Source organism: Heterocephalus glaber, unplaced genomic scaffold, assembly GCF_053883595.1.
Source record: "Heterocephalus glaber isolate CG9 unplaced genomic scaffold, H.glaber_assembly_v1.0 deba00001569, whole genome shotgun sequence".
In the NCBI taxonomy this organism is placed as follows: domain Eukaryota; kingdom Metazoa; phylum Chordata; class Mammalia; order Rodentia; family Bathyergidae; genus Heterocephalus; species Heterocephalus glaber.
In genome coordinates this window covers 2,848,500-2,868,666 of record NW_028258354.1, presented here as the reverse complement: position 1 = coordinate 2,868,666, position 20,167 = coordinate 2,848,500, and the positions used below count along the sequence as shown (strand labels likewise).

Sequence of the window (20,167 nt, the reverse complement as noted above, 5' to 3'; positions counted from 1 at the left end):
CAAGGGCCCTGAATCTGTGGCAAGAAGTGGAAGTTCTCCTTCCCTGTGTGTTCCAGTGGACTGCCAGCTGGGCTCTGAAGACCAGCTTCTCCTGCTGTTTCCTGAGCCTTGTCCTTCTTGGGCCCCACTGCCCAATGGCGGCAATCACAGACTTAGGTTTTATGTACCGCTGGTTTAAGAACTGCAATCTGGTTCACAACCTTTCGGAGAAATATGTCTTCATCACTGGCTGTGACTCTGGCTTTGGGAATATGCTGGCCAGACAACTGGTTGAACGGGGTTTGAGGGTGCTGGCTGCTTGCCTTACTGAGGAAGGTGCTCAGAAACTTCAGCAAGATACCTCCTACCAGCTGCAGACCACCCTACTGGATATCACCAAGACTGAGAGTGTCAAGGCTGCGGCCCAGTGGGTGAGGGACCAAGTGGGCGAGCAAGGTAGGGCAAACTACATTCTTTGGCTTTCACAATTTTCTTACTCTCAGCATCTAACAGTCTCAGGGACCCTGCTGTCCAAATAGGTGGGAGAGGTGATGAAAGGAACAGGGCTGAAGGGTGCTGGCTCAGCTGGATTGCAACCTACTGCATGGTTTGGCCTTGGCCTGTTCATGGTGGTTTTCCAAGGAGTTTCTCTCCCAGAAACTGAGAGTGACAGAGCACAAGAGGTAAGGAAGGGAAGATGTGTTCTGTATGTCCAGACTTTGAAGGGTGGAGGTGCCTCTCAGAGACTTCAGTAGTCCTACCATCCATCCTATAGACGTGCTAGGGCAGAGCAAGGGGACAGGAGGTTGGTTTCCATGAGTGGGGCATTTGCTGTCCTTGACTGTGTGACACAATGGAGAGGCAGATCTCTTGGAAGTTGGGGGCTACTTGAGAGTTGCTGGTCCCATTGGGAAAGGAGGCTGTGGGCTTGGGGCTGGACCAAGAGCGTATGAAGACTTGCCCAGAGAACTTGAAGCAGGCAGGGTATAGGAGAGGGATCAAGAGGGATAGGATAGCATGGTTGTAGAAGCAGCAGTACCCTGGCAAGTCCTCATTTCCAAAGAAATGAGGCTAGGGCTCTGCCCAAGAGAGAGTAATGAGCTCTGGGGCCCAGGAGGAGCCAGATACAAGCTCCTTATTTTACTTTTATCCTTCGCATTTATCCCTATAAAGTACACAATGCTTTTTACTTATTTATTGTTTGTTGCGCTGCTGGAATAAAGCTTCCTGGGAACAGGTTGGTTTTGGGGTTTTTTTGTCTCTTTTATTTTTTCCATGTCCTCAGTACCTAGAATAGTATCTGGTACCTAGGAGAGTGCTTAACAAATATTTGTTGAAAAATTAATGAATGAATAATGCAGCAAGGCTGAGCCTCTCTCTCCACCAGGCTGCTTCAACCCCTCCCCTACGTTCAACTTGAAGCCAATGGAGTTCATGACTCATGCAATATACTGTATTAGTCTTCCATTGCTGCTGTAACAAATATACTCAAATATGGTAAACAATACACCTTTATTATCTTGTAATTCTTGAGGGGAAAAGTCCAAGATGAGCCTCACTAGGCTAATATGAAGGTCTCCACTGGGCTGTTTTTTTCTGGGGTCCCCAGAAAGAGTCTGTTTCCTTGCTTTATCTTATGGAGGCCACCAGCATTTCTTGGTTCATGGCCCACTTTTTCCACGTTCAAGACTAGCAAGGTTGGGCTGCGTCTTCTTTACACTCTTTCCATCTCTTTGGTTCTCTAGTTTCTGCCTTCTTCCTCTTAGAAGAAGCTTTGTAATTATATTGGGCACATGAATTCTGGATAATCTCCCCATTTTAAGGTCTGCCGATGATCAATGTTAATTCCATCTGAAACTTTAATTCCTTTTTTTCATGTAACCTAACATATTTACAGGTTCCAGGAACTAGGATGGTGACATATTTGGGGGACCTTTATTGTGCTTGTGCCACTGGGCAACATCTTTGATCTAAGAAGCACTGGAAATTGTAGCTGGGGAGAGGGTAAACAGTGCATACTTTCTTGTTGCCCCTAAGAGTCCCTGGACATGAGGCTGGCACAGCTCTAAAACTGTTAGGCCCGCTCTCACTATTCCCTGGTTACTCTTTGCAGGGGGAAAAAAGAATAGAAAAGTTGTCTTTCTTCCCCAGCAGGTAGTGCATCCTCTGCTGGAGCCCTTTACCAGGATGATCAGAGGTAGTGGTGGTGTGTGTCCCTTCCCCAAAGGCAGAGACTGCTGGAGTTTTGTGATCTTTGGGTCTCAGGAGCCTCATTTTTCTCCTCTGTAAGGCAAGAATGTCTCCCTAGCTGGAAGGTTCTAAGCCCTATCAGCCAGCTGGTCTCCCAGAGTCTCTCTAATTGGATGAAGGCAGGAAGACAGGGGGCCTGGCTTGGCAGGGATGCCAGGGGATAGGTGGACCAGAATTACAGTTTGCATCCAGACCTGCCACCAGAAGAGAAGTGACTGTGCCAGGCAGGGTATCTTGAGGCTGTGTTGGTCAAGATGGGGAATTAGATGGGAATGGGGAAGGGAAGGAGCCAGGGGTGAGACTCATGGGATCCTTGGATGAAAGAACTACAAGAAGGCACTGAGGGTTATCCTTCTCCAGGGAAATTGTACTTGGAAGCTCAATATGTAAAACAAATGAAAGAAATGCTTCTCCTGCAGCTCCTTCCCTAGCAGGAGAAACGAGCCAGAAACAATTGCTCTAGATCAGTCTGATGAAGAACTTGAGACCTAGAGAGGAAAGCGACCTGTCTGAGGCTGGAGATAGAGCTAGGCCTAGAACTTGGGGCTCTTGAGTTCCTACAGATGTGAATGATCATACTTAGCATTATTGCTCCCCATCTCTATCAATCCAACCCAATAGGAGAGCCTTTATCATATTTTCCCATAAGTGTTTTATTTAAATGTCTTATATATTTATTTATAAATAATATTTTATTTTGTCTGTGAGCTCCTCGGAGAATAAGACCTTTCTTGTTCATTTTATATCTCCTTTGCCCTGTAATTGGTAAAGAGTAGGTGCACGAATGAATGTGAAAGGATAAATAAATAAAGGAATTGACTTTGTTGACAGGTGAAATGGAGCTGGTTTCTTATACTTAAGTGAATAGAAAAGAGGAAACATGATCGGTGAAGGAATTAAACACTAATTCATTGTTATGAAAAGGATATCAGTAAAAGGCATACCATGTTGTCATAGCTGCCTCACCCAAACAATGCCATCTTGTGTCTTGCATACTAGCTCAGCTATCCTCCGTGACCCTGGGCTGGTAGCTAATTGTCCGTGGTGTTTTCCCAGAGACACTGCTGATTCCTGTGTGTTTCTCTCTCCCTCCATCTCATCCCCAGGCCTCTGGGCCCTGGTAAACAACGCTGGTGTGGGTCTTCCCAGTGGTCCCAATGAATGGCTGACAAAGGAGGATTTTGTAAAGGTGATCAACGTGAACCTGGTGGGAACAATCGACGTAACCCTCCACATGCTGCCTATGGTCAAGAAAGCCCGAGGCAGGGTGGTCAATATGTCTAGCTCTGGTGGTCGTGTGGCTCTCATTGGTGGTGGCTACTGTGTCTCCAAGTTTGGCATTGAGGCCTTCTCTGACAGTATCAGGTGAGTGGGCCCTGGGACCAAACTGTTCTAGGTGGGGATCCAGTGAGTTTTAACTTAGAGAGCTGGCTTCCTAGCATGTGGGCCAGGGCATTCTGGAGCAAGAAGGCTAAAACAGCAGCAGGAGGAAGGCTGAATCTTAGTGAGCCTTTCCCAACTACCAGGAGAAGAAAGAATGTGGAGAAGAGGTGGGTTGGAGATAGAGGACAGGAGGTGGGACTTCCTTGAGAAGTTCCAGAATGGAGGAAGTACTGTTTGGGCCTGTAGGAGTGAGAAAGAGTCCCCTAAACAGATACAGAGGTCTGGAGCCAAAGATGGACCTGGGAGACCCTCAGAGGAGGATACTAGTAGGCTTTGTGCAGATCTCATCACTCCTTCTGTTGTATGGGTGCAGGGTGTGGGGCTGAGAGTAGGAGGCACCTGGTGGGAGGAAGGTCTTGGCCTAGATTCTGCACTGATTTCCTGCTGCATTTGTCTAAATGCAAATTGTCCAGAGATTACCAGATGAGCTTGGGAAAGGACTGAGGTCCTTGGGAAGAACTGCATAAAGGCAATGCCTGGGCCAGCTGCCAGGGGTGGAGGTGTGTGCCTCCAGGTTCCTGGAGAGGCAGTTCCCTCCAGAAGTAACTCTCCTTGATGACTGTCATCTTGAGGCCTTCACCAGAGTGAAATTCTATTTTCCCAGGCGTGAGATGCACTACTTTGGGGTGAAAGTCAGCATCATTGAGCCGGGGAACTACAAGACATCCATTCTGGGCAAGGAGGGCATCAATAAGAAACTGAGGAAGATGTGGGAGAGACTGCCTCAGGAGACACGAGACAGCTATGGAGAGGAGTACTTCCGCATCTGTAAGTACCAGGGTGCGAGGTCTTGGATGGGGGCAGGTAGATCTTGGAGTCTCTGACTGGCTTTTGGTTTATAGATGATGGGACTCGGGGTCTAAGGCCATACAGCTAGTGGCAGGGCTGGGGTTTCAGTGTTAGAACCATGCCTGCTGGTTCTAACCAGTAGAGATACTGCTATACCTGGTACCTGGCCCTAAACATCAATATGCAGGTGAGTCAGGTGAAAATGCATTGAGATGAGCACAGAGAAGTGAATAAGAGCAGAGCTGCTGAAGCTGACTGCCACAGTTCAAGTACCAACTCTTACACTTACCAGCTAGGAGACTTTGGACGTTTTCAGTAGTCTCCTCAAGCCTCAGTTTTCTCCTCTGTAAAATGGAACTAATAAAAGTGCCTACTTAAAAGAGTTGCTATGAGAATTAATATGTGTGAATTATCTTGCACTTAGTGCTTGTTAAATAAGGAGGAAATTAAATACCTGGGTCTTTACAAGGATGGGTCCCTTGGTGACTCCCTTCTCTCTGAGCTAAATGTCCCCTCTGAACCTTTGGTGCTTTGGAGAGTGACAAAGGGACATCTTAGATGTTGACCATGATGTCAAAACTTCCCAGTTTGGGGATGGATGGAGCTTGCCCACAGGAGAGGATGAGAGAGCCCGGCCTTAGAGGCAGTAAAAGAGGAATTGTGTCAGATGTTGGAGCATTTCCCGGCAGGAGATGGAAAGGCTGTGAGACCAGAGAGCCCCGTGTTCACTTAGAGCATCTAATCTCGAAGCTCAGCTGGTTTTAAGAGGAGAGGAGACACAAGAAATTGTCGGTCTCTGCATTTCATAGCTCCCAGAGCCAGATAGGAGGAAGCCCCTAGCCTAGCACAACTTCTGTGGTCACCTTTGTGTGGGTAACTTCTGTCAACAGAAACTGGCCCTGACACAGTTAGCTGATAACCTCCTTGACAGGGGCCAGTCTTCTCCAGCAGCCTTTCTGAGGAAAAAAGAGGGGCTGGCACTGTGCTGATTAGGATGTTTCCTTGGTCCAGAGTGAAGCAGCTGCCATTGGTCCTGCTCTTGCTCCCTCTGGGCCTCAGCTGCCTGCTCCTACATTTCCCTAACCTTTATTTTTCTCCTTAACATTTCTTTTTCTCTTTTACATGGCTGCTGTGAACATTCCAGAGAGGCGATTTTCTGTAGTGGTTTAGCTCTTAGAGTTAGAACTACTCTGCTGGTGGAGATTTCAGCTTGCATGCTGGCCTTGGGCAGGTTCCTCAACCTCTCAGTGTTCTCATCTGCAATGAGTTAAATGAAAATAAAGTCACTAAGTATAGTATAGTATAGTATAGTATAGTATAGTATAGTATAGTATAGTACAGTATAGTATAGCATAGCATAGCATAGCATAGCATAGTATAGCATACCTATACTCTAGGTATAGTGTAGCACCTGGTCCCTGGTAAGAACAATTTAAGTTTGTGGTTGTTGTTATTATCATTTCTTAGACTGGTATGGCCTCTTACTCTCCATTATGCTGATACAATATCTACAAGCTATAAGTTCTTATATTAAAAATCTAAAGTGATGGGCCAGGGATTTAGCTCAGTGACACTGAACCTGCCTTGCAAGTGCAAGGTCCTGAGTTCTCCAGTACAAAAACAATCAGACAAACAAACAAAAAACCAAAAAATCCAAAGTGATGAATTTTTGAAATATACTCAGAATTTCTGGATGGATGTGTTAATCAGCTTTCTATTACTATAACAAATGCTGAAGATAATCAACTTATAAAGAGAAAAGGTGTTCTTGGCTCACAGTTTTAGAGATTTCAGTCCATGATCAATTGCTTTGGGTGGTGGCTGCACATCATGGCAGGATTGTGTGGCAGAGCAGAACTGCTTACCTTGTGGCCTAGAAGCAAAAGAGAGAAAGAGGAAGGGAGCTGGGCCCCACAGTTCCCTTCAACGGTACACCCTCACTTGGCCTAAAGATCTCTCATTAGGCCCTACATCCTAAAGTGCCACTACCTTCCAGTAATGCCAGGCAATAGAACAAACCTTTGACACAAAGGCCTTTGGGGGACATTCCAGATCCAAACTGTAGCAACGGACTAAATGCGATGACTTAGTCAAATCTGTGGTAGGTCTGCTACTATCTGGCGGGGGTTTTAGTGACATGCTGTTTCAACATCATACATCGACAGAATTAAAAGCCAAGACACAAAAACCAGAAAGCTATTTTTTCACTTAATGTACCTTTCACTGCACAGGCTTTGTGTGGGGCTGGGGAGTTGGTGTGGGCAAAGAGGTGGGTTTGCCCCCTGCTGCCTGTAGTTTTAGACTCCATAGAGAAGACAAATGTTAACAAATACATACACTTAATCTTAAATGTGATTAAGTGGCACAAAGAGGAGAAACAAAGTTATGAAAGAAGAACAGCAGTGGGAATTTGGGGCCCAGTGCAGATTATGGCACAGGAGAGCCTTCTTCGGGTTTACTTTGAGGAAGAATAAGGGTTAGACATTGCTGGAAAGTGGAAAGGAAGGTTGAGCAGGGAGATTTTTGCAGCAGGGCTCTGAGCTAAGACAATCCTTTGGGGAAACTTTAAAGAAACCTGCAGATGGGAAGCAGTGAGGTGTGGCTGAGGGGTGAGGCACGGTATAAATAAGCATCAGGGCACACTGAGGATCAAGAATGTGATCTGATCTGTGATTGGGAAATCACAGATTTCTGGTTGCTCAGGCTTCCAGGGTAGACATGATGGTGGTTTGGAGTAGACAGGAGACAGAGTTGGAAAGAAGCTGGATGCCAATGTATTGAGTAAGCTGCCACTGTGGGTGGAGAGGAAACCATTAAGAATGGGTGTGAGGTTTATGAAGAGGAACCTGGTGGATGGAGGTATATTTATTCACTGATTTAGGGAAGACTCAGGGAAAAGATATTCAGAGAATTGTTCCTTAAAGAAAGTAATCTTTTAGCTCTGGACATTGAAATTCTGTGACAGAAAAAAAGTTCCACAGAATTACAACAGTTAGAATTTTCTTAGTTACAAATAACAGAAAATCTAACATAAATTATTTAAGCAGAAAATAAATATGACTCATGTGACTAAAAGGTTGAGCAAAATGAACTTTAAGCACAGCCTGATCCAGCCTTAAAAGATACAGTTAGGAACTGGTTTCACCCTGTTTCTTGACTTTGCTTGTGTAGTATTGACTCTAGTCTCACAAACTCTTCCTTGTGGGGACCTCATCTCTCCCTGAGTGCCTCTCCTCACTTCCTCCTGAGTGAAGTCTACTGAGAAAAGGGGAGAGTTCTTTCCAATAGTTCTCCTGAAAGTTCTAAAATTCATTCTCACCTAGAGGGCCTGTGGTGGCTGGACCAGAGTAAACTACAGGATGTGTCCAACCCTAAGCCAGTCTCTGTGCCCATGGGGGTGTGAAGGTCTGATTGGCTTAGGCTGGGTAATACGCTCTGCCTAGACTGAAGATTTGGATGGAGGAGGTATGCGTCTCCAAAGGGAAGTCTGCAGCTGTTGGGAAAAAGATGGTGGGCAGGGGTGGGGGATGGGGGGTGTAATACAAATCCTCTGTGTGATCCCTCTAAAACAGTGATGGAATCCTTTTAGAGCTGTTGATGATACAAACAGTCCGCTGTGGCATGTGAGCCATAGGTTTGCCACCACTGTCCTAAAACTTACTTAGCAAAGAATGGTCCAAATTATTTATGAGGCTAGAATGAAATGCAGTTCCAACCAGTGTCTGGAAACTTTACAAGGCCATTGCCTAAGTAAGTACTCAATGCAGGCAGAGATTGTAGAGTCTCCAAAGCAGCCTACAAACAAATCTGCACAAAGGCCAACTTCCTCTGGAAATCACTTGTCAAAAAGCAGGTATTGTTATCCTGAATAATAGTAAGGATTCTGCTTATAAAATACTGTATAGTCTGGTTCCTCTACAGTGTACACCATGATTTCAGAGGAACTTTTTCAGACAGATGGCAACTACCTTTAAATAAATGTTTCCCCAGGTAGTTGCACTCTACTTTCCATAAGGCACCTAGTGGGATGCAGGAATGAGACAAAGAAAGGGTAGATGTAAAAGCAAATACAGTATCATGCAAGAGTTGTGCAATAAGGCACAAGTGTCCAAAGCAAAGCAACAGTAAACAGTAGAGAAACTTAATTCTGCTGTCAAAAGCCTCACAGAGGTGATAATGAATGCCTTAATGAGTTTTGAAGGATGAATAGGAGTTCACCAAAAGGGATCGATGGTAGATGTTTCACACAAAAGGAGGAGCACGGCTACATTTGGAGACCAACATAGGATTGAGTGCTTTGGAGGTAATATGGATTCTGGGTTCAGATTCCAGCAGTCCCTATAATCACGTGACACAACTCTCTAAACTTTGGCTTATTCACTTACAAAGTATAATAATTCTTCTTTCATGGATTGTTAGGAGAACTGGACAAAAATGGAAAGTAGTCCAATTAGTTGCATAATGAATGAAACAAACCTTGGGCATGAAAAAAGTGTGAAGGGGACTGAGGGCAGAGAGAGTAGAGATGGGGCATAAAAGGCTGCAGCAGCTGCACTGAGGAGCATGGATCTTATCCTCAGTTACTGGGCCTTTTAAGTAGTTCTGAAATTCCTGGTCACATTTGTGTGTACTGGGAAGGAAAGAGAAGCCAACTGGGAGATTACTCAGAAAGTCACGGAGATTGAAGACAGCAGTAAAAAGTCATGGTGCTTGTGGGAAGTGGGGGAGATGCTGCAGACAGACTGAACAGTATTGGAGTGGTTGTGACATAACCTCTAGCCAGTTGCTGTGGGACAGATCAACCATGCCTCTGGCTTGTCAACCCCAGGACCAAGGGCCAGCTTTCTTGGGTTCATTTTTAACTATGTCCAGAATGGAACCATATTGGAAATGGCTCCTTAATAACAACTGACATAGGCACCTTCCCAAAGAAGTGGAGCTCAGAATCAGGGGACGGGCAACAGTGAATGACGTCCTGGGCCTGATAGAGCTGAACCTGTGCCACTGGCTGGAGGAGGAGCATGGATCCTGGTTCAGTTTCTTTTTTCATCCAAAATTCCCCTTTTAGACCCTCTGCCCCCACTTCTTGGGGATAGTGTGCCTAACACCTGCAGCCTTGTCCCTGGCAAAGGAGAAAGGGATAAAAACTTAGCTGTTGGAGCCGTTCAAAGAGCCAAAGTCTTAACCTTAATACTTGACACTTGTCTTGCTTAATTCTCTCAAGAACAGAAACATTTTCCTAAGTGTCCAAATCCAAAGTCCATGTTCTTCCTTATTGCCAAGGACAGTGACAAGGACTAGATGGAAACTTCTATTTCCTTTCCCACTAGTGAGTGCTTACACAAAATGGAAGCTGATAGAAATATTTGCAAGAACAATGAAAGAATGTGCCTCATACCACCTCCCGTGATTGGGTACTTTCCACCCCACTGCCTGTGTGGGACCTCCTCGTGCTTCAGGGGACACTGTCCCAAACATCTCCTCAGGTCTGCTTGCCTTCAGATCTTCAGTCTCGAAGGTCTCCCCACTCTTGAGTGAGTGCAGAGCCCTGAGAACCTGAGTGGGTCCTTCACACTTGCCTTCCTGCCCCAGCCTTACTGGTGGTGGACTCTGTGACAAGTCTAAGGTCAGAGGTTTCCTGTATGTTTTATAGACAGTCTGCCTTTAATTGACCGTGGCTTTCGGAGTGACACCAAAATTTTGGTTGGCTTTTCACTTCAGCAGTGTTCTCTCCAGGAAACAGCAAGGGAGTTAAGTTAGTTCTTCCAAGTCTGGATGAAGGGCACTTGAGTGACACTGGCCTGTCTTCACCAGTCACTTACAAGAGTCTTGACCCTGCCTACCTGGCCTATCCCAAAGTTGGGGCAGCTTTTGATTTCCAATTTTAATCCCATGTAGGGAAGTCTGACTCTCAGGCTCCAGTTCCTTTGGAGTCCTTGGGGCTCTCACTGAAATCTGAGCCCCCCTTTCCCTAGTCTATCTCTGTCCCAGTGTCCCAAGGAGGGGCCTCGTCGGGCATCACGTGGCCTTTCCCTTCCCCATTCCTGGGGGCACCTCATGGACAGGAGAACCCTTCAAGGGGCCTGTCTATGCCTTGGTCATCGGCATCCACAATGGACTTAGGACCAAGGCAGGAGCAGGATAACTACTTTTTAAAAAAAATAACATGTTTTTCCTACATGCTTTTGTAGAAAAATGTGAGAAATAGAAGAAATACACACACAAAATAAAAAGCCTTTAGTAGCTAGGAATTCTCAGATAATATTTTTACTTCCTTACTTCCCATTTTTCTACACATACAGACACATTTTCTGTCCTGTCCCCACTCCCCCATCATTCACTCTGCCTCCTTTTTTTGTTCTGAAATGTTAACTTGGATGGGATTTGGAAGAAACAATCCTTTATAAAGCATAACAGAGCCTTTCATTACCCCTCTCCCAACAGATACTTACAAGCTGAGCAACATGTTGGAACTGGCAGAGCCGAGAATCACCGATGTCATCAATAGTATGGAGCACGCCATTGTTTCCCGGACTCCTCGTATCCGCTACAACCCTGGCCTGGATGCCAAACTCCTCTACATTCCCTTGGCAAAGTTGCCCACCCCTGTGACAGATTTCATCCTGAGCCGGTACCTTCCAAAGCCAGCAGACAGTGTCTGAGCCGGGAAGCTTCCAGGGGTGGATGGTGGAATGCACAGGAAGCGGGGAAGGAAGGACTGTGGTGGTATCAGACGTCCTGGGGTACTGGCTGCAAACGACACTGAGCTCAGCTGGCATCGTTGTGACGGATGCCTCCTCTCCCTTGCTGGGTACCCCACAACCCTGACATAGCCTTTGCGGATTTGAAGACCTGCAACATTGCCCCAAAGACAGGCAGGATACAAATTTTTCTTGGCCTGGAAAAGTCAAGGGGGAGGGCAGGGAATCTGAGTCTCAAGCTGTTACCACCTCTGGGAAATACTCTGTGATAATCTGGCTGGCAGAAGAATCTCAGTTTCCTCCCCATGGGTCTTCAGATACTCATAGCTCAGCCATACAACCATTACTGAAGGACACAGTACAGCAGCCAGGAGCTCAAGAGCATCTTCAACAATAGTTTAAAATAGTTTTTCACTCTATATTTCTCTCTATATAGGTGATTTGAATCCATGTGAAATGACATTCATTTATTTAACCACTATTGCTTAACTATCCTAATATTTATTGAATGCCTACTACCTACAAAGCACTACGAAGGGGGTGAAGATCATCACTATGAAGATGATGAAACCATTGCCTTGATTTTTTTTTTTGGTACCGGGGATCGAACTCGGGTCCTTGCGCTTGCGCAGCAGGCGGCAAAACCACTGAGCTAAATCCCCGGCCCTCATTGCCTTGAATTTTTACTGTTTATTTTGTGTTTTTATCATAGCACAATATCTGTCAGCACAGATAGGGCAGTGACAGAAGGATCAGAAACCAGAAAATAAAGTGAGAGGCACACTGGGGGATCATCATGCAGTAGTGCACAAACACATCAGAGTCTTCCAATTAAATAAATAAATATATATATATATATATATATATATATATATATATATATATATATTCTTGGGCTCCAGTGTTAGAAAATCTGATTTATTAGACCTTGGGTAGGGTTCAGAAATATGTATTTGCAATACAGACCGGGATGATTCTGCAGTGTGTAGTTACTTGGGAGCCATTGATAGGTCTATAGGAGAAGTAACTACCTCTAGAGCCCCATCCCTCACCTGCAGCTTAGTGGCCAAGATGGAGAACTCAGACATGCAGATTCTCAGACCATGTTTTTGTTTGTTTGTTTTTAGTCATAAAAGAATCAATCTTTGAAATTAGTAACACTGTCAAATAAGTCATAGAACTAAATGTTTAAAAAAGAAATCACCTTAAACTTCTGTTGAAAAAAACTTTTGACCTTGATAAATAATCCTGTAATATAATAAAGGTAAACATGGATTTTAAAAAATTAAAATGTCTTTAACTTATGTCTTCAACATGTGGCTGAACTTGAAAATAGTAAAAAAAAATGATTTAATTATATCTAAAAAGAGTCCTTTTTCCAAATGAAATAATTCTCTAGGTTCTAAGGATTAGCATATAGGCATGTGTTGTGGGGCCACATGCAACACACTACAGCCTGTCACTGGCAGTGCTTTTATCCCTGGCACCAAGTTCTGAATTGGGCAGAATGCACTGAGCAACAGAAAAAGCCAACTCACAATGGGTTAAACAACAAAGAGGAAGGGCTGGACCAGCAACCGAATGATGGAATCAAGGCTGTAGGTTCTTTCTACTTCTTTGCTCTGCCACTTCACAGCTTTAGCTTCATCCTTTATTACTGTAGAATGAACGTCAGTGGCAGTGGGCATGCCAGGCTTCCTTACTGTCAACTCACAGGAGAAGAGAGAGTTGCTTTTCCAGGGCAGTCAAGATGGAGGAAGGTGCCTTCCCAGAGCCCTCAGGAAGGCTCCTTGAATTCCACTGACCCTCACTGGCTTAAGCTAGTCCATCCATGAACCAGTCACTGACAAATGGGGAGGTTGCTATGACTTGCTTGGATTAGTGATAGGATAGAGTGGGAATTTAGGGAGTCAGTCACAATGCTTACTGCCCAGAAAAATTAAAAATTCACACCTGTATGCTATTGACAGGGTTGAACAAAGGTCAAAAATAAGTTTTCTTTGTTGAAGACACAAAAACTTTTAGTAGGGAAAAACTACAATTAGATAATATTCCTAGATATTAGTCTTAGTTACTTTTCTTGTTGCTAAGACAAAATACCCAAAGTTAAAGGAGGGGAGATTTATTTAGCTCACAGTTTGTAGAGATTTCAGCCCATCACTGGTTGGCTCCAAGGCAGAGTGGCCTGGCAGAGGGGAATTGCAGAGGAGAAGCAGTTCATGGTGGACAGAAAGTAGCAAAACAAACAAGAGATGACCACAGCTTTTTCTAGCCCTTATATCTTATCCAGGCTACTTAGGGCAGGTAACCCCTTTAATTCTAGTGCCCTAGCATTGCACCATGAATCAATTCCGGTATCACACACTCTAGATCCAGCCACCTCTGAAAAAGCCCCATGTGTGACTACATGAGGCTTTAGGGGGACATCTAAACACAAGGCATAATAACATTGATGTACACTTTTCCATTGCTCCTTGTTTTTAAATTTCCCCTTTCCCCACTCAAGTAGGTGGCCAATTTGACACGTTACCTAAGGTGAGACATTTGACAGAATATATGAGTTTCCTGCCCTTTTGTCAGCTTTAGTTTCTCCCAACCCTACTATCTTTAAATAAATTACAGAGTTTGGGGAATGAAGCAAAAGGGAATGTTATTTGTGAGTGTCCCCAGTATTTCAGATAAGCAGGGTCCTTCCCCTAAGACAAGGAGATTAACTCTGGCTCATGAGAGAAAAGGGTGAGCTTTGGAGTTTCCAGAGCAGAGGGGACTTTCGGAAGCATTCTGAAGAAATGGCAAGATTCAGGGAAGTAACAGCCCCATTGTGTGTTTAGGTAGATGAATCTGAATGAACTCAGATTTATGTGTCCAATCAGTCTTGGCAAGAAGACGTAGAGGCATGTGGACTGGGATAGCAGACATTTAAGTGGTAATCTGTGAAGTAGACCTTTTTTGATCTGAAGGTCAGCCCTCCACCTCATTACTGATAGTTGAAGTATTTTTAAAATTTATAAGCTGAGGGTCATAACTGTTTCAGTGTTATATTTCAGTTCATTTCATGTCAGGACTATGACATTTCTTGTATAGCTCTTATATTTTCCTAGAATTTTAAGTTGTCTTTTCTTTCTTGTGCATTTATTTAGCTTTTTAATCAGTTTATGTCCACATTTTATAAATTAGGTGAGTAGTAATATGATTTACATTTAAAAAGGAGCACTGTGGGAGATCACATTGAGGGGGCAATGGAGGAAACAAGGAGACCCACAAGGAAGCAATTATATAATCAGGTGTTAAGATTTATGGATGTCCTCCAAGGCCTATGTGCTCATAGGTAGGGCTTTTGAAGGCTGATTGAATCACAAGGGTGCTCCAGCTAAACGTGACATTAGAAGGTGGGGGCTGGTCAGAAGAGGTGATCACTGGAGGCTTGACCTAGCAGGGTGTATCACCGGCCTGACTCCTAGTCTCCTTCTGCTATCTGGCCAACGTGATGTGAGCGGCTTCCCTCTGCCCAGGCCCTTCCACCAAGCCATTTTGTGTTTAAGCCTCCCAAACATGGATTGAAACTTCTGAACCGTGAGACAAAATAAACCTCTCTTTCTTTAAGTTATGGGTGTTAGGTATTTTGTTCCAGTGACTAGGAGAGTGACTAAGACACTAGGCAAGAGATGACAGTATTCTGGGGTGAAGTGGAAGTAGCAGGAATGATGAAAATGGATGAAATCATATATATATATATATATATATATATATTTTTTTTTTTTTTTTAAATCAATCTGTCAAGAAAAATTTATTATGTTCCTTTTACACACCAGGCATAGTTCTAGATTTTGGAGTTACGGTAGGTTTTTTCTTTTCCCTTCAAAGAGTTTATATTTTATTTTTTTCGGCATTGGGAATCGAACTCGGGACCTTGTACTTGCCAGGCAGGAGCGGCACCACTGAGCTAAATCCTTGGTCCAAGAGTTTATATTTTAATAGAGGGAGGAGTTGGGCAGTAGATATAAAATAAAGAAGTGAATAAAATAATTTTATATACTGCTAAGTGTCATAGAAAAGAGAAAATACAGTAATATAGTAAATGACCAGGAAAGCTGCTTATCTTTTTCTTAATCAACATAATTAAGGGAAAATTTACATAAAATCAAATCCATCCATTTAAGCATACAGTTTGGTGAGCTTTAGCGTATGAATATAGCTACCACCACCAGTCAAAAGGTAGACCATCTTTCATCCTGGAAAGTTCCTTGTGTCCACTTGCAGCGAATCTCCCTTCCCTTTTGCTCTGGCTCCAGGCAACCAGTGACAGGCTTGCTATCACCACAGACTTATTTTAAAACTGCTTACCTTTAAAAAGAACTCTTTTTGTGTAGATTTATCTTTCATTATTACTCAACCATCTAATTCACAAAGATATTCAAGTGGTTATTTTTAGTGTATGCAGTGTTTATCTACCTGTGTGTCTTCATTGCTATTATTTTATATAATTCTGTATTCAATGAGCAATAATTTTAATTACTCAATGCACCTTCAAATGGATTGTATCAGTGGGTTTTGAGAATGTACTTTTAGACATAACTTAGTGACCTTGTTAGAGAAAGGATACATTGTAAAAACTGTAATTTGGGGGCCGGGGATATAGCTCAGTGGTTCCAGCACCTGCCTCAAAAGCGCAAGGTCCCAAGTTCGATCCCCAGTGCCAAAACAAAAACACAAACAAAAAAACCCTGTAATTTGGAAGGCTGCTTCAAAATAGATACTTGCTCAGTGGAATACTCTATAAAAATTTTTACAAATTTTCAATCACTTATCTTTTACTACTTGTGATACTAGCATCATCATATAGGTTGTTTTAGAAATGATAGGTAAAATTATGGGGTTTTTTTAATCCATGAGAAATGTAAATTACGTCAGAATTAGTTGTAGATAAATATACGCAATGATGATGATTGTTTTACGAAACTGACAATAAAAATAATCCTATGCATAAAAAAACCAACAAAAATAAAAAGATAGCTTTTGTTGCCACTGGGTTAGAGTGAACTAGATTGGAGGGGCACGGGAGGAGCAAGTCTAGGGGTAGTGAGAGACATGTAACAATGAAATAACTAGTGTTTTCCATACATTCTCCATTTAATTTTATTTAATCTCTGCTACAAGTCCTAGGAAGTCACCCCATTTTATAAATGAGAAAGCTGAGGCTCAGGGAGATTAAGTAATTTGCACAAGATTACACAGCTAATAGGTGGCAGTCAGGACTCCACCCTGTATGTGTATAGCTCACCCACTCTACAATAACAAACACCTCTACACTACTCACTCCATTCCAGGCACTCTACTAAGCACTTTAATCCTCACAGTAATCTGGAAAGGAAAGTATTATTATTCTAGTTTTCATGAGGAGAAACTGAGGCCCAGAGAGGGTCATTACATATCCCATAAACAACTAGCAGATCAGACCCATTGAGTTCTGGAATCTATTCTTTGACACTGTCATTGCTTTATGTCATCTCAGGACCACCCTTGCATGCCCCTATTTGCAGCAGGTTTCTCTGGTCAACAGCTATGCTGAGCTTGTTTCTATTTCCAAGACTCTGAAACCTACCCAGTCTGGCTTGGACCTCTCTTCCAGCTCCTTCTTCATGAAGACAGGGAGCCTCTGTCTTTCAGGGGCCTCCTCTTCTCCTGTCAGAAATGCTTGACTTCCCTCTGAAGGCCAGTACCTAATCTCCAGTACCTTTCTCCCCAAAAGCAAGGGAATACCAGGAGGCTGACTGAGCTCTTGCCTGACCAGCCTGCTTGGGACAGTTTCCTACAGGACAGTGTGCACAGTGACACTGCACCTGAACAAACAGGTACAGAAAGTGTTAATGTCAGACTCAGAACAACAGATTATTTCTTTTGGAATTTCTGACATGGAGCAGGAGGAGTGAGTATTGAAAAAATCTATATATTTACAGGATATGATAAAAATATAATGTTCAAAATTTAAAAATTATTATAGTAAAAGATACATTGCTATTACTTCTCAAAATACTCTCTCTTTGAACACACATCCCATTATTCTTGCCACTTTCTGAAGCAGTTCAGGAAGTTCTCTTTTATTTTTATTTATTTTTTATTTTTAAAATTTTTTTTATATTTTTCTTTTTTTTTAATCTTTTATTATTTTCTTTTTTTATTTTAAGTTCTCTTTGATTATGCATGTTGTGGCTTCCTTGATATCCTGCATCAGTTAAAAATATTTGTCTTTCGGGCCCAGGATTTAGCTCAGTGGCACAGCACCTGCCTTGCAAGCACAAGGTTCTAAGTTCGATCCCTGGTACCGCAAAAAAAAAAAAAAAAAAAAAAAAAAAATCATCTTTCATGGCCATTTTAACTTTGGGAGGAAGAGCAAGAAGTAACATTTTGCCAGATCTGGTGAATGAGGTGGACATAATGTTTTTTTTTGTTGTTTTTTTATTTTATTTTATTTTATTTTATGGACATAATGTTTTTATTTGACAGAAATTGCTGTAGCATTTTTAAATTAATTCAGGACATTGAGGCCACAAAAAGACAATCATGAAATAAGACTTCCAGAAGTGCTTCAGAAAGCAGCAAGAACTCTGGGATAAATGAATTCAAAGTGAGGGGGAGTATTTTGAAGGGGGCTAATGGCAATGTGTCTATTACTGCAATAAATTTCATTTAACATTCACTGTATTTTTTATCATGCCATCATAATAGTTAAGAATACAATTCAACCAGGAAATGAAAATGAACTGCAAGTAAACAATTTCTGAAAGCATGATTGAGACTACACTTAGGAGACATCTCAGAGGGCTTCACATGTGAGAAGAGAAATGTCAATCTTTCTCTCTAATTTTGTGGGGAGATGAAATATCTGAATTTGTCTTTCTCCTGAAGGAAAGAAGACTCCTCTGCATGTGAGAGGCAGGGAATGGGCGAGCCATCTCCAAGACAAGAATGACTTCACTGTGAGATGTGACTCAGCCTGTGGAAACTTGCTAGCGGGAGAGCTGGGCATGTGAGGCTTGAGAGTGTTGGCTCTGTGTCTGATGTGGCAGAGCAACTGAGGAACCAGATGTCAGGCTGTTGATGGTGACCCTGGATGTCACCCAGACAGAGAGCATCAGTGCAGGCACCCAGTGGCTGAAGGAGCAGTAGGAAACAGAAGAATGACTTAGATTTATTTTTCTTAATCTGGATGCCTTTTATTCCAAGCATCATCCCCTCAAGATGACACTAACTTTTCAAATAGTAGAGATACACTATCAAGTTACAAAATTTGTTCTTAATTCTCACTTTCATGGGAAGGAAAAGTGCTCTGGATCCAAGATAGCAGCTAATTCTACTTAGTTGTACTCTGTGGAATGTAGTCCTAAATATATGTCTATGTAAGTAAAAACTATTCAGTAATAACCGAACTTTGTACAGCATGCCACAATTTTACAAGTTTCTTTTATAAACATTATCCCATGTCCTGTGGAAAGAAGTTTGATTTCACCTGACTTGTGCATTTTTGAGTGGATCTTGCTGCCCGGACTCCAGGTCTTTGCTCTTGGGGCTGATAGGCGCTAGGTAATGGGAGTTGGAAACTGGAGTCCAGATACCTGCAATAAAATTCTGACTCCACTCTGTGTGACCTTGGGTAAATCATCTAATCCCTCATGATTGTCATTCCCAGTAAAGTGGGCATAATCTTCCCCCAAGGGGCTATGGTAAAGCATACATGAGATAACACATGGAAAAACTGTGTAAAGAAGAGTGTTAAGGCTTGTACGTAGATGTCACCCAAAGTTCATGTAGTCATAGTTGGGGCTTTCCGGAGGTGGCTGGGTCTAGGGTGTGTGTTGCTGAGCTCAAGGATATGATGCTGGGATTGATTCATTGTGTGATGCTAGGATTAAGGCTGACCCACCCTGGGTGTGAGCGCTACCTGCCCTAAGGGTGGGTAGCCTGGATGAAATATAAGGGACAGAAAGAAGGTCTCCGCTTGTTGCTGTAGCTTGCTGCTTGCTGCCTTTACTGCCTTCTGCCTTCTGCCTGCCATAAACTGCTTGTCCTCTGTGATGCCCCTCTGCCAGGCCACTCTGCCTTGGAGCCAGCCAACTCTGAAACCTCTACAAACTCTGACCCAAATAAACATTTCCTCCTTTAACTTCGGGTGTGCCAGTATTTTGTCTTTGCAATGAGAAAAGTGACTAAGACAGAGAAATGGAGCCAGAATATGGAGGTGGGAAATGAGCACTTTTTCTTACGTGCAATAGAGTGACAGCAGTTTGTTGACCTCTCCCAAATTTCCTTTATCCATCCAGAATTCACCTAATTTCAGGGACTTTAGTCCTCTGCCTACTGATAAGCACCCAGAAGATTGATAAAGAATTAGAAGGGGAAGAAAAGGGTTGGCAGATAGCTGCAGAAACCCCAGTGGTGGTGATAGCGCTAGGCTTTCTTCATAGGAGGGACCCATTAAAGGCAATTAGGTTGAACTGGGGAGACAAAACACTTGCCTCGACACTGCTTTTTTTTTGTTCCTTAAATTCTTTTATTGGTACCTTTTAGGTATACAATACGTTTACATTTATCATTGGGTGCTTGTACCTGTACATGATGTATCTTGGTTCTTATTTTTTCCCCATTACCTGTGTGCCCTTCACCCCCTCCACCCTTCCCTATTTACACAGACTTCGTTTCCATATTTTTTCTTTTCTCATAAGTTTTCCTTTCCCTTCTTTCCTTTCCACTTCCCCTACTGCCACCCCTACCCCTTTAGACCTTCTCTTCCTATTTCAAATTATCAATTTTTCATTTTAATTATTTTAATCCTTATTTACACTTTCAGTTTCTCACCCTAGAGAAACTATTCATTATTTATACATTACTATTTATTTCACTTAAGAAGATGGCTTCAATATACATCCATTTAGCTATAAATGTCTCTAGTTTCTCATTCTTTATGGCTGAGTACTACTCCATTTTATAAAAAAACCACATCTTCTTTA

General features: G+C 43.0%; 1 protein-coding gene across 1 annotated transcript; it reads left to right on the top strand.

Moving 5' to 3' along the window:
* Positions 1 to 14,857, top strand: Sdr9c7 (short chain dehydrogenase/reductase family 9C member 7). The gene is made up of 4 exons (XM_004861271.3): positions 1 to 435; positions 3,336 to 3,594; positions 4,277 to 4,440; positions 10,906 to 14,857. The coding sequence occupies exons 1-4, from the start codon at positions 135 to 137 to the stop codon at positions 11,121 to 11,123; spliced, it is 942 nt and encodes a 313-aa protein (XP_004861328.1). The 5' UTR covers positions 1 to 134; the 3' UTR covers positions 11,124 to 14,857.
* Positions 14,858 to 20,167: the final 5,310 nt, after the last annotated feature.